The 14,730-nt window shown below is 45.4% G+C and overlaps 1 protein-coding gene across 1 annotated transcript in view; it reads left to right on the plus strand.

Annotated features, from left to right (window-relative positions):
• The first annotated feature begins 1,706 nt into the window (after nt 1-1,706).
• Nucleotides 1,707-14,730, plus strand: part of Dync1li1 (dynein cytoplasmic 1 light intermediate chain 1) — a 37,501-nt gene continuing 24,477 nt past the window's right edge. The window contains exons 1-2 of the mRNA XM_021171631.3: nt 1,707-1,978; nt 2,153-2,226. Coding sequence (XP_021027290.1) covers nt 1,833-1,978; nt 2,153-2,226 — 220 coding nt within the window. The 5' untranslated portion in view covers nt 1,707-1,832. The remainder of the gene's footprint in view (nt 1,979-2,152; nt 2,227-14,730) is intronic.

Below are 14,730 nucleotides of genomic sequence, written 5' to 3' on the forward strand. Positions count from 1 at the left end.
CCAAGAGACCCCCACCTCAAACAAGGGGGAAGGTGGGGACTGACACCCAACATTGTTTTCTTGAGAATGAACACACACACAAAAACACTGACACACACACACACAGACACACACATGCATAAATACACACATACACATGCATAAACACAAAGACACATGCATCAACACACAGACACACACAGATTAACAGCACTGCAGATATAGCTCAGCAATTAAGAGCACTTGCTTGGGCTGGAGAGATGGCTCAGCAATTAAGAGAACCAACTGTTCTTCCAGAGGTCCTGAGTTCAATTCCCAGCAACTACATGGTGGCTCACAACCATCTGTAATGGGATCTGATGCTCTCTTCTGGTGTGTCTGAAGACAGTGACAGTGTACTCATATAAATAAGTACGTAAATAAATAAATAAAAGAGCACTTGCTCTTTTCCAGAGGACTTAGATTCAATTCCCAGCACCCACATGGCAGCTCTCAACCCATTCCACGTTCCAGGGAATTGATGCTCCCTTCAGGCCTCTACTGGCACCAGGGCATAGACATTCATGTGGTGCACAGACATACATCCAGGCAAAATATCTGTATACATAAAATAATAAATGTATCTTTAACAGATTTAAAAATAAAAACAGTAATTAACACGCGCTGAACACGTATGATTTTCTGGATTAATGTTCCCTTTATCCCACCTTACTAGGGCCTGAACTCGAGATTAGCTAGTGGACAAACCCTATAAATGCAGTGCCTGTAGCAAATGCAGCGCGGGGTTGTGGATTTTCTCGCTAACATAGTAGCATCATCACTCGGGTCACGTGAACGAGCTATCTTCAAGTAAGGAAAAAAAATGTTCAAAAGTCAGACTATCTTCAGCAATTGTTCTTATGGGGCGCACGACAGCCTTAAAGCCATTGAATCTTTCTGGAAACAGGCCTTAGATTTTCCACTATATTTAGCTAATCAAGTTCTAGTAGAGAATTATCTGGGGTCTGGCTTAGGTTCTCCGTGCTTGTGTATTAACCATGGTGACGGAGAGCCGACTCCTGTAGGGAGTCTTTTCAGATCTCACAGGGATCTGAAACATCAGACATCAGACCTGAGGTGGGCATAGTGATGTGCACCCGATCACCTGCCTCAGCACTTAGGACCCACAGGCAAGATCAGTAAAGAGTCTAGCCTGGGCTACGTGAGATTCCCTTCAGAAAACAAACCAAAACACAAATCCATCAAGACCATTAATTTTCCAAGTGTTGCCAACATGTATGTCTCGCAGTCGCAAAGAATCTGGAAGAACCGGCTCCAGATGTGGGTCCACCTTGAGGTACTCATCGTCCTTTTAGAATGTAAGGAGGAAGGAGCAGAAATCCAGGACCGGGGTAGTTAAGGCTGTTGACCCCCGCTTAGCCCAACTGAAGGGTGGGCAGCGCTGGATATCCACGCCGATCCCAGGTTACCGCCCCACTGAAAGGTGGGAAGCTGCGTCGCGCACTGACATGCCCGGCACGCCCGGCGGGCAACCGGGATGACGGGTGGTGCACTTTGGGCAGCGTTTCAGCTTGGAGACACAGGGAAAACCAGCATTACCACAGTCCAAGCAGAGAATCAGCCCGCGCATGCGCGGCCCGGTCTGCTGCCGCGCATGTGCAGCAGCGCCCTGCTCCTTGGACAACCCCTCCCCAGACCCCGCCCTCAGGCTTGGTCCCCGCCCCCGCAGGCGCGGTCCGCTCCCGAGCCCCGAGCGTCCATATCCGGGTTCCGTCCGCCGCTGCCGCCACCGCCGTCGCCGCCGCCGCCTCGCTCTTCCAGCCCTGTCAGGAGTGGTGTGATTCCCGACCAAGATGGCGGCCGTGGGGCGAGTCGGCTCGTTCGGTTCATCTCCACCCGGGCTAGCCTCGACTTACGCCAGCGGACCCCTAGCCAACGAGCTTGCGTCGGGCAGCGGCGGCCCCGCGGCGGGCGACGATGAGGACGGGCAGAACCTTTGGTAAGGACCGCACCCCTCTCCGGTCCCCCGCGGGTTATCTCGCCAGGGCGGACGCCTCTGGGATCCCCGAGCCCCGCGGGAGCTGGGAGCCGGGCGGGGCCTCCCGGGAGCTGGGCCCGGCGGTTCTCGTCCTCGGTCGGGCCCGGCCTTAGCCTGCGCCTTGCTCCCCGTTAGGTCCTGCATCCTCAGCGAGGTCTCCACGCGCTCGCGCTCCAAGCTCCCGACCGGGAAGAACGTGCTGCTGCTGGGTAAGTGATCTCCGATGTGGCCCGGGTGCACGGTCACATCCGTTCGCCCACTGCCTTTGTGCGGACACTCGGGCCGGGCTGCGCCCCGCCTCCCGGCTTGCTGCTGACAGCTGGGGGGGGACAAGGGGTCCCTGGTCCTTCCAGCCTGGACCCTCCGGTCTTTTCTCCTCCCTGGGATGTGGGGTGGCTCTGTCATCTCCTCTGGGAGAGACAGAATGAACATAACACCCGAGGCACTCCCAGTGGTCTGGGATTCTACCTAGAAAAACGGGGACAGTTTTTGACAGAGATTGGTAGCATGAGAGGGCTCTTGGTGAGAGCCCCAGCGCAAATGCATGCCATCAATATTTAATAGCAGACTCTTTTGTGTAATTGACAGGAGCCAGAGACTGGGTCGTGAGGAGTGTTATTTGAATCAGCGTTCTCCCGTTCTCCCAGTGCTGGGTGCTCGGGTTGCACTTGCCTTTTTAACTGTCACCTAATAACTCTGAAATTTGTAAAGGGCAGTAGAACAACGTTCTCATTTAGTTCCCTCAGCCGAATGGCTGGAATAAGGGAGACATGCCTCCCCTTTCTCTTAGTTTTTTTTTTTTTTTTAAACCTACTGGCTGCAAAGTGGGGATAAAGGACCCAGGGACAATAAACAATCCCACTTCACAGTTTTGCAGGTCCTTCCAGCTCCGGGAGGAATTCCAACCCCCACCTTTTCTTTTTACATGCAGGATATTGGAGTGTATAATAGGGTGACAGTAATAGTTTACAACTTGGAAGTGGGTGTTTCGAGACTTCAGACTCTTTGATTTTAGCCAAAAGGCTGAGAAACTGGGCTTGAAGTGTTTTAGTTACCTGAGATTCTCCACAGGTGACAATGAATGAGTCGGTAGGAAGAAATGACTCATTTTCTATGACCCCACCACCACCAGTTACATACACACACACACACACACACACACACACACCACAACACATGCCTGTGCTTTGGGAAGCTGTGGTCAAGCTCGTTGAAAAGTTAGCATTGTGTCTTTTCCTGTGATTGAAAGCACCACGTGCAGATAGCCAGGACTGAGTACAAACATGTACAAACCACTCGATCTGACGCAAGTCTGCTGGTGTCCACAAACCTCGGTCCATTCATCTTTCAAAGGAGGGTTATGGAGAAACAGTGCCCACCTCCTGGAACTGTGGGAGGGCCAAATGGCTCACTGTAAAGCCAGGCCGCAGAGAATCCTGTGAGGGACCTGAGTGAATGAGAAAGCATTCCTGGGATGTCTTTAACAAGTGAATTGCCCCCCCCCCCCCCCCCCCCCCCCCCGTTGAGTTGTGACTCTGCCTGCTGCTCCCATTGCCCTGTGCCCACTAAGCCTGTCTCCTTCCTTAAAAACAAGAAAGGATTACTGCCCAAATACGTGGTATTGATGGGGCAGAAATAAAACAGAGCCGCAAAGCAACAAAACAAAAACCAGTTCCGGGGACTGTTTGTAATTACTACTGTAGACAGGTTATTAATGTAGACAGATTGTGTACCGATAAAGTGAACTTAAGACTGAATGACCCCCTTGGAGTAGATTATGTTTTCATTACTCTGTTAAATAGATTTCTTTACAAATTTCAGCAGTAAAAATTGGCAGTCTTTTACCTTTCTGGTGTTTTCTAGATCTTCTAATACTGGGTCAGTCTACAAGACTTGGTGTACAGAGGCCCCGTACTCCTAGGCTAGATTTTCTTCCGATGAACTTAATAGTTTAGAAAGCTCCATCTGGTGTCATTATATAAGCTTCAAGTGTCATGTTTTTCCTTCAGTACTATTAAGGTTTCCTTGAGCCCTCTTTAGGTCTGGAAAAGGCTAATCATTGATTTAAAAAAAAATACTGTTTATGCAAATGCAGTTACTTCCCCAAACTTCCTTTAAAGAATGCTTGGAGGTGTTTAATTGTCAGGTGTTGTGGCAGTGTTCAGTCTGTGGAGGTAGAAGGAGGAGGGAACACACAGTGGGCATTACAGCTGTCTTTGTTAGGAGTTTATCAGGCCAGGGAGATGCTTGGCTCTAGTATGTCACTCAGGAATGATAGTAGGGTTTTGGAGTCTATATTCAAGGTTTTATTTATTTGTTTTATGTATATGATGAGTACACTGTAGCTGCCTTCAGACACACACCAGAAGAGGGCATCATATCCCATTACAGGTGGTTGTGAGCTACCAAGTGGTTGCTGGGAATTGAACTCAGGACCTCCAGAAGAGCAGTCAGTGTTCTTAACCACTGAGCCATCTCTCCAACCCTGGAGTCTATATTCAAAGAAAAGAAAACAAGTCTGAGCCCATTAACAAGGCTTTGAATTTCAGACATAGCCTAGTGAGAGAGAGAGAGAGATACAGGCCTTTGTCTGAATCCCTTCCATATCCACCCTGCATATCACATATCAGTCACAATTTAACCCTTAGCTTGCCTCACCTGTCCTCCAAGTAGGATAAAAACACCCAGGCTTGGTGGGGGTGGGGTTATAGACACATGAATGCAGTGCCCACAGAGGCCACGGCTCTCAGATTCCCCTGGAGCTGGGTTTACAGGCAGTTGTAAACTATCTACAAGGGTGACAGTGCCATATACAAAACTCTTACTACTCGATGCTTATTTTTGAATCAAAATATCAGTAATTATTTAAAGGAAAAGAATCTGGTCTTTTTTTTCTTTTTGGAATAAGTCTTTTTATTCTTTTTCTTTCTTTCCTTTCTTTTCTTTTCTTTTCTTTTTTTTCTTTTTTTTTTTTTTTTTCCAGACATGGTTTCTCTTTAGCTGTGGCTATCCTGGAACTCACTTTGTAGACCAGACTGGCCTAGAACTCAGAAATCCGCCTGCCTCTGCCTCCTGAGTGCTGGGATTAAAGGCATGCGCCACCGGCTAAGTCTTTTTATTCTTAAAACTCACAAAGTTATTGAAATTTAATACAAACTAGATCGTCTTTATTTTTTTAAGAAAATGGTTAAGGGTAACTTAAATACTGGAAAATGCATTAATGTCAAGTATTCTGTGAATTTTGCGTGAGTATCAACCCATGTAAGCACACCATGACTGAGACAGATACTCATGGGGCCAGTGGGCTCCTGACCGGCCTTGAAAGCTCCATTCCCTGTCCGAGTTAATCTCTATTTAGTCAGGCTTCTGGGTGAGACTGGAAGGTGAGGAAAAGTCTGAGCAGGCAAGCTCCATAGCTGACAGAATCCTGGCCTAATCCACTGCCCAGGAGGGTAAAGCGTGAGGAGCACACTGAGGCGCTGCATAGGGAGACCTTGGCTTTCCAGAGAAGCTCCTGATCTGGTGATGCATCCCAGCATTTGGGAGATTTAGGCAGGAGGATCAGGAATGCAAAGGCATTCCCAGTTAGGTACGAAGGCAACAACAACAACAACAAACAAGAGGAAGGGCGGATGGTTAAGAGTACTGGCTGCTCTTGCAGAGGGCCCAGGTTCAGTTCCCAGGACCACTTGCTAACTCACAACCATTTGTAACTCCAGTTCTGGGGATCTTCTGGCCTTGTCAGGTGTACAAATGGGGCACATACACACGTGCAAGCTAAACATTCATAAACATAAAGAAAAAAGCTCCTAAAAAAAAAAAACAGGAAAAGAAGAAAATTCAAGTGCTTATCGGGCTTTGGGATAGAACTATCCTTGACACTTGTCCTAAGCGTCATTTAATCTACCCAGGCCTGGCTCAGAGTGAAGTCCAGGAAGACTGTGACAACACTCAGTCATTTTACCTACATCTGTATCTTTCTCCTTTCTTAGTGGGGAGTGGGGATTGAACCTGGAGCCTCATACAGAATAAGTCGGCATGCTTAACACTGAGGTACATCCTGAGGCCCTGAGGAACAGGGATTAAAGATCACCAGGGTCCCACAGTTGTAGGAAACATGTTTTCTGGTGTCACTGATTATGAGACTATGATGCTATCATGTTAGAATGGTACAAAGAAGAGTGGTCTCATGTAGTACTGAGTTGAGGATTAGCATAAAGTTATGGATTTATTATATGTTACTGCTTTTATTTTTATTTTATTTTTTAAAGATTCATTTATTTATTTTATGTATGTGAGTGCACTGTAGTTGTTCTTCAGACACACCAGAAGAAGGCATCTGATTCTATTACAGATGGTTGTGAGCCACCATGTGGTTGCTGGGATTTGAACTCAGGACCTCCGGAAGAACAGTCAGTGCTCTTAACTGCCGAGCCATCTCTCCAGCCCTATATATTACTACTAAAGAGACCAATAATGAAGATCAGATGACATGTTGGTACCTTGAAATAGGGTCAGAAAAGTTTTCTGTAGAGGATCAGATACTAAGTAATGTATGCTTTGTGAGTCATGTAGTATTTTGCAACTCTTTAGTTCTGCTCCTTAGTCTCCAAACAGCCACAGATAATTCATGAATGAATGCAACTTAGCAGTGTTTCTCTCTCTCTCTCTCTCTTTTTTTTCCGAGACAGGGTTTCTCTGTGTAGCCCTGGATGTCCTGGAACTCACTCTGTAGACCAGGCTGGCCTCGAACTCAGAAATCTGCCTGCCTCTGCCTCCCAAGTGCTGGGATTAAAGGCGTGCGCCACCACGCCCAGCTAGCAGTGTTTCAATAAAACTTCATTCACAGAAACAGGCAACAGGCTAGCTTTGGTCTATGACCGGGAATTGCTGGATTTTCCCTTTCTGTGACCCCTTTGCCGTTAGCTTTAACCTTAGGCAAAGATGACAGTTAATGGAGGTTTCATTGGATGGTTTACAGTATTTGACACCGTGGAAGCTCAGTGAATACATGTTACATGAATGATGAATTGACTCTCTATAGTTGGATAGAGATTTAAGAATTAAGGGGAGTAGACCCATTTCCCCCAGTGCCACTGTCAGGAACAGAAAGCAGAGCTCCGAGGGTGACAGATACAGGCTGCTAGAACGGTTCATCAGGTAAAAGCACTGAAAGTTCAGAGTAGCCAGGCACGGTGGGCCGGTGGGCGGGCAGGCAGGTGGGCGGCAGGCACGGACTTCCCTGAAGGAGGTAGAGTAAGAAGCTTAGGAGTTCAGAGTCATCCTCATTCCATAGCGAGTTAGAGTTCAGCCTGGGCTACATGTGACCTGTCTCCAAAAAACCCTTAAAAACAGAAAGAACAGGAAATGCCAAACAGAAGAGTCCTGCATTAGGGAAAAAAAGGTAGATAGATAGCGCATGGGCCTTGTTAGCATTGGGTGAGCTGAGCAAGCCCGTTGTCGCCGTGAGGTCAGGACAGTGCCTCAGCAGGTCACCTCTTCATTTCCTCACTGGGCTTTAGAATTATGCTGTGCAGAGTCATGCACGGAAAACTGGGCTACGCTTCCCTTTTCCTTCTTGCCCTCTGTAAGCTTGTGAGGGCCTCCTGGGAGTCCGCAGAGCCGCAGAGTCAGATGAAGTCAGTGTGAGGCCAGCCTGCCAGCCATGCTGTGCCTGGGAGACTGGGAGAGAACACCTGCTTAGGAAGGTGGAGACACCACAGACAGGACGGAGTCCACCTAGGCCAGGCAGCTGTGAGGAGACTCAGGGTCTGGACACCACCTCCTGACCTATAACTGGAGATAATTTCATACTTCCTGGAATTAAAAGAACTGAAGACATTATGTCTAAAATGCTTTAAAGTCACTTAAAAGCAGTACATGCACGCTAGAGAAAGAAAAATAAAATATTAAAAAAAAAATGAAGCCAGCGCTCAAGTGTGTTGTGTATACCTTTAATCCCAGCACTTGGGGGCAGAGGCAGGCGGATCTCTGTGAGTTTGAGGCCAGCCTGGTCTACACAGTGAGTTCTAGAATAGGCAGAGCAACATAGTGAGACTCTATTTCAAAACAGACAACTGCCATAACTCTATTACCTAAGATTATTGCTATTTCCTGGCCTCTTTAAAACCTTTCCATTTGTATTTGCATAAGACATATGTGGGCTTGGGGTGTTAAGTCAGTTAGGAGAGTCTTGTCTGGTTTCCAGCACTCAGAGGCTCCAAGAGGGAAGTCAGGTGTTCAAGGTCATCTTCAGCTACATAGAGTTGGATTCCAACCTGGGCTCTGTGAGACTTTGTCTCAGAATGAAAGCAAGGGGCTAGAGAGATGGCTCAGTGAGCACTTAGGACTGGCTGCTCTTCCATAGGGTCCTGGTTCAAGTCCAGGCACCCACATTTGTCTTACAACCATTTGCAACTCCAGACCTCTGGGATTCTGCACCCTCTCTGTCATCTGTGGATATTGCACTGACATACATTCAGGCAAAACGGCAATTCATATAAAATAATTAAAGATTTAAAAATAAAAATGAAAATAAGGCTGATCATTTATAGCTTTACATCATAAAAAATAAAACTTTTACATTTTATAGTCAAATTCGTTTACTTCATGTACTGTGCTTTACTTCATTTAACAAGGGTTTATCCATGTCAGTAGTCGTGGGTTTATATATTTTTAATATTTTTATTGCTGAATTCAAAGGCACATGCCTTTAATCCAGCACTCTGGAGAGAGAGGCAGGTGGATCTCTGTGAGTTTGAGGTCAGCCTGGTCTACATAATGAGCTTCAGACCAGCCAGGGCAGCATAGTGAGGTCTTATTACAAAAGAAACGAACAAGCTGGGCATGGTGGTGCACGCCTTTAATCCCAGCACTCGGGAGGCAGAGGAAGGCGGATTTCTGAGTTCGAGGCCAGTCTGGTCTACAAAGTGAGTTCCAGGACAGCCAGGGCTACACAAAGAAACCCTGTTTCGAAAAAAAACCAAAAAAAAAAAAAAAAAGCAAATAAAACACCCCAAATATATATATATGTGTGTGTGTGTGTGGGTGTATGAATGATTATATAAATGTATATTTACTAAATACATAGGTATTTTATATAGTTACTTATTTATATTCATTATTCATATGTAGTACTTAAATATATACCTAAATATATATTATTCTCTGCATGGTATGGAATGAGGATAACTTGGTTGATCTAGTTTTCTCCTTTTTGTTTGAAAATTGACAACTTTCTTATTATTCTCAAAAGACATTACATCATAATGAGATTTTTGTCTTACGTATTTGTGATCTGAGCATTCCGTAGGCTGGGGTGTTTAGTTTGAGAGCAGCCTGTGGTATTAGAGAGTTCTGTGTGTGGTTGGGCTATGTAGCAACAGGTTCTCTCACAACGGCAAAAGCAGTGAATACATAACCTAAGACATAGGGACGCGGTCAGAAGTAGATGATGGCACTTTAGGCCTTTTCTAGCCCGACTAGAAAGAGGTGTTTGTTCCAGCTAATAGTCATTAAATAAAGTCCTCATGTTGATGTATGCTAACTTATTTACACGCCTTTATGACAGCCAAAAGTCTAGCAGAATACTGTGCATGAACGTGTAAAGTCAAAGTTGATCTCCGATAAAGCTGAAACGAATGGAAATTCTACATGAGTACACATGGGAAACCCTTTCACCTTTATGTGGGATCCAGAGATCAAACTCTGATTGTTGGGCTTGCTTGGCAAGCATTTTACATCCTGAGTCTTGCCAGCCCAGCTCTATCTTTTCTAATTGAATAATAACATATTTGGCTGTATCATAATTATAGTTGATTACAGGTCATTATTGTTACATCTTATATTCCATGTATCCAGTATTATCCTTGGGATCAGTTCCTAAGAGTGGAATTCTTAGGTAGAACATACCCTAGTTGCTGATAAAGAGTTCAGTGAGACTTTGCCCTCCAGAACAGAGGAGCGTTGGCAGCCGTTGGGATCAGCATTTACTGGCATTAGTGTTTATTGAATTAAACCAATTTTTAATTCCTTTTTAATCAGCCTGTGAGACTTGGAATTATAACTGAGAGTAAAGTTCTCGTGTAATGGGGATTGCTGAGTAAAGGGAGCTGTCTTGTGTGTGTTGTGTCAGTTCCTTGTGCTGAGCTTCTCCCAGGTGATGAGAAGGCTCTGCTGTTTTGCAGACTGGGGCTTCACAGTTTGATGAGAATTCAAATTAGCTTTGTCTTCTTGCTCTGCAGATACTCCTGGATGTTTCTGAACATTTAGTCTGAACAGGCGTGTAAGAAGGTTTGCTCATGGCACTGAGTTCTGTTCCCATTCTAACCATCCAAGGAGGGAGATGCCCACTGAGAGATGGGCGCAGATCAAAAGGCCCCATCTCTCTGGATTTTCTGCACAACCAGTAGAAGACAAAAGGGAAGATCTGAGGCTCTTGAGCCTGGGTGTGGTGTGGCACACTAGTACTTGGGATGCAGAGGCAGGTGGATCTCTGTGAGTTCAAGGTCAGCCTGGTTACATAGGGAGTTTCAGGACAGTCAGGACTCCATAGAGAGACCCCGTTTCAAAAACAAAACAAAATAAAAACCCCTCGTGGCTTTTGTCACTAGAACATGCTGGTTCATCTTATATCATGCAGGGTCAAGGTGACAGGTTGGGGATTCTTTCTTGACAGTTTATCCTGATGTATACCCTGATTGATGGGGCTGTGGAGATGCCAGCCAAAGCTCTGCAAGAGAAGGTGTGTGGCTCCAGACCTATGCTAAGCAGGAGTACAGTGTCTCAGCAAAAGAGAAGACGGAGAAAAAAGAATGCACAGTGCTGTTTAATTTGACACGTTGTCATGAGGGATGGGGGAGCTGATCCGGCACACGGTCATGGTGTGGCTTTGTGTTCAGGAGCACTGGCGGGGTTTCAGTTGCTTTGAGTTTCAGACAGTACTACCCTCTTTGTATCCTGTTAACTTATGTGAGGCCTGGGAACAGTGCTTTGGTATCCATGGTAGCAGTTATAGCACCCGCTGAGTGTGACTTCTCACTTTCATATGCTTCATGATGCTCTTCTAAAGTACTGCGGGTGGTCTTACAGAGGAGTTTCATTTCTAACATGTCACACATCCAGTGAATGATAATAGTAACAGAATTTTAGTCCACCATTGTGGAGATGGGATCTGATCTCATCTTACCTGATGTGTCATACAGCTGCTGATGGTATGTTACAGCTAGAGATGATCTGAATGTTCGAATTCTTCATCTGTAAATTAACATTACAAAGTATATTGGCAGGGTGGTGATAGTGCACGCCTTTCATCCCAGCAATCAGGAGGCAGAGGCAGGTGGATCTCAGTGAGTTTGAGGCCAGCCTGGTCTGTAGAGTGAATTCCAGGACAACCAGGGCTACACAGAGAAACCCTGTTTAAAAAAACAAAAACAAAAACAACAGAACAAAACAAGACAAAAAAGCCATCAAAGTATCTTAATATGGGCTGGTGAGACAGCTTAGTAACTGAAGTCTCCTGTTGCCAAGGTTGATGTCCCGAGTTAGATCCCTGGCATCCACATGGTGGAAGGAGAGAACTAAGCCCTCAAGTTGTTCTCTGACACCACATATACACCATGGCAAAGGTCTCCCTCACCCTCACCTCATACAATATACACATAGACATATATAGATTATATGTGTTATATCCTGTATATATTATATATACTATATATGCATATATACATGTGTGTGTGAATATATATATATATATATATATATATACACACATTACATCCCTTTGTTGAATTAGAGATTTTTTTTTTTAAAGATTTATTTATTATATATCTAACTACACTGTAGCTGTCTTCAGATGCACCAGAAGAGGGCGTCAGATCTCATTACGGATGGTTGTGAGCCACTATGTGGTTGCGGGGATTTGAACTCAGAACCTTCTGAAAAGCAGTCAGTGCTCTTAACCGCTGAGCCATCTCTCCAGCCCCGAATTAGAGATCTTCTTTCAGGGATCACCAGCATATATTTGTCCTTATACACATCTGATGATTTTGTAGATATTCAGAGATTTTATGATCATTTTGGTTTTTAAATTTGAGCTAAGGAATGAGATTTGATAGCTGTGGTTGCTGTAGAGAAAACGAAAGCTCTGTGAAGCGCTTGGTCTTGTGAGTGGCTTATTTGAGCAGAGAACTGACAGATGACTTAGAATACAGGCATTACTGTTGTCTGCACCAGCGATCAACAAGCCTTGCTCATTCACTGGTCAGACCTGGGCTCTTCCCATGGCCAGGGCTCTTGAAAGAACCTTGGCTGGGCAAAGCAGTTTCCAGCTGACATTCAGGGATTGTCCCATAGTGATTTTGAATGACCAACAAGTTAAGAATGACTTTTGTTATGGAGCTGCAGGGGAGGGGCAGTGAGGTAGCTCAGTGTGGAAAAGTGCTTGCTACAAGTCAGATGGCCTGAAATGGGCTTCAGGACCTGCACAGTGGAAGCAACGGAACAGCAAGGGCCAGTAATCCTCTGACCTCTGCGTATGCTCCATGGCACATTTATGCTGTGCAAACATGCACACATACACAAACACAGAAGCACACAAAATAAATGTCATTTTTTTTTTAAATGTTAGAGGCCATAAAAGACTGTGAGAGACCCATGTGGCCTGTCGCTTAAATGAGGTTTCTAGCTATTAACCATGGAACGCTTTCTAGCATCTGTATGTGGACATGAAAATAACTATTATAATAGTATTCATCCAGGCTATCTCTTTCCTCTCCCTGTGCCTCACGTTTGGAGGGAGTCTCCATATGTAGTCCAGGCTAGTCTCAGACCAATGCTCCTCCTGCTTCTGTCTTCAGAGGGAGCACGTCCAGCCTCAGTCTGCTTTTGGAACACTTTACGCCTCCCCGGACCAAGGACAAGCCCAGTGTAGAGTGCTTGCCTACTCAGGGGCTGTGAGGTCATGTGATCAGTTCCCAGTGCTAGAAGAAAAAAGTGAAAGTATGTTCTCTTTAAGAAAATCTATTGGGCTGGAGAGATGGCCCAGCAGTTAAGAGCACTGACTGCTCTTCCAGAGGTCCTGAGTTCAATTCCCAGCAACCACATGGTGGCTCACAACCATCTGTAATAGGATCTGATGCCCTCTTGTGGAGTGTGAAGGCAGGGACAATGTACTCACGTACATAAAATAAATAAATATTTAAAAAGAAAAAGAAAATCTATTTTCTGCAGAGAAAATTCTTAGATTTTTTTTTTTTTAATTCTTAGGCGTTTGTACAGGGAAAAAAAACGAGTCCTGAAGAGACTGGTTAAGTTTGAGGCCAGTTCCAGGTCAGCCAGGGCTATGCAGAGAAAACCCCGTCTGCAAACAAACAAACAAGCAAAGCAAAAACAAAACAAAAAAGAAAGAAAATCTAGTTTACAAAGATGGAAATTTAGATAAACTTATTTTAATATCACTTACAGGGTTCTTGGCTTGATGGAATTTCACCTCTATTTACTTAATAGGTCCTTTGCTATGTAGATCAGGCTGGCCCCACACTAAGAGATCCTTCTGTCTCTCTTGGGATAAAAGGGGAGTGCTGCCATGCCTGGCGTATTGCCTCAAGTTCTGTAAGCCTGAGTCACTAGCAGTTTTCACAGGTGTGGTAGAGGCCCAGGGCAAGCCATTGCAATGAGGCATATTGTGAAGAGGGTGCGTGGCTGGCGGTGAGCATCTGACGTGAGTGCTGGTGAGGAGGGGTCTTCAGTGCCCGAGGCATGAGGAAGTAGCCAGTTCTGCCAGAGAAGAGTGGGTGATTTCTAGTCTGGAATTTCCTCAAAAGCAAATCCTCCGTGTTCTGCTTCTGGCCAGAGAACCTGCCTACAGGAGCTTTTGTTTTGTTTGTTGTTTGAGACAAGGGATCCTAGGCTAGCTTGGAACTCACTGTTAGTCCCCAAACTTGAGGTCTCCTGCCTCACCAGGTCCTTTCTCGGTACTGGGGTGGTGGTGTGCTCCATGATCCATTGTGCTGTACTCCTTGGGCCATTAGGATTTAACTACAGGGCTTGAGAAATGGCCTAGTGGGTGCAGGAGCTTGACACCCAGTCTGTTAACCTACATTTGAACCCTGGGACCACATGGTAGGAGAGAAGCAAGTCCTACAAGCTGTCCTCTGACCTCCACATGCACACTTTTACATATATGCATGGGGGATGGGAAGGGGAGGGAGAAAGACAGACAGACAGACAGACAGAAAGTAAATTATTGTAAAAGTAATTTTTAAAAAGATTTTAAACTGGGCATGGTGGAACACACCATTAAACCCAGTACTCAGGAGGCAGAGGCAGGTGGATCTCTGAGTTTGAAGCCAGCCTGGTCTACAGAGTTAATTCCAGGACAACCAGGGCTACACAGAGAAACCCTGTTTCAAAAAAACAAAAACAACAAAACAAAACAAATAAGCCATCAAAGTATTTTTTTTTTTTTTTTTTTTTTTTTGGTTTTTCGAGGCAGGGTTTCTCTGTGTAGCCCTGGCTGTCCTGAAACTCACTTTGTAGACCAGGCTGGCCTTGAACTCAGAAATCCGCCTGTCTCTGCCTCCCAAGTGCTGGGATTAAAGACATGCGCCACCACTGCCCGTTCTTTTCTTTTCTTTTCTTTTCTTTTCTTTTCTTTTCTTTTCTTTTCTTTTCTTTTCGTGTCTGGAATTCAAACCCAGTGCCTTGTGCATGCT

Source organism: Mus caroli, unplaced genomic scaffold (genome assembly GCF_978045245.1).
Source record: "Mus caroli unplaced genomic scaffold, Mus_caroli_1 scaffold_11, whole genome shotgun sequence".
NCBI classification, from domain to species: Eukaryota; Metazoa; Chordata; class Mammalia; order Rodentia; family Muridae; genus Mus; species Mus caroli.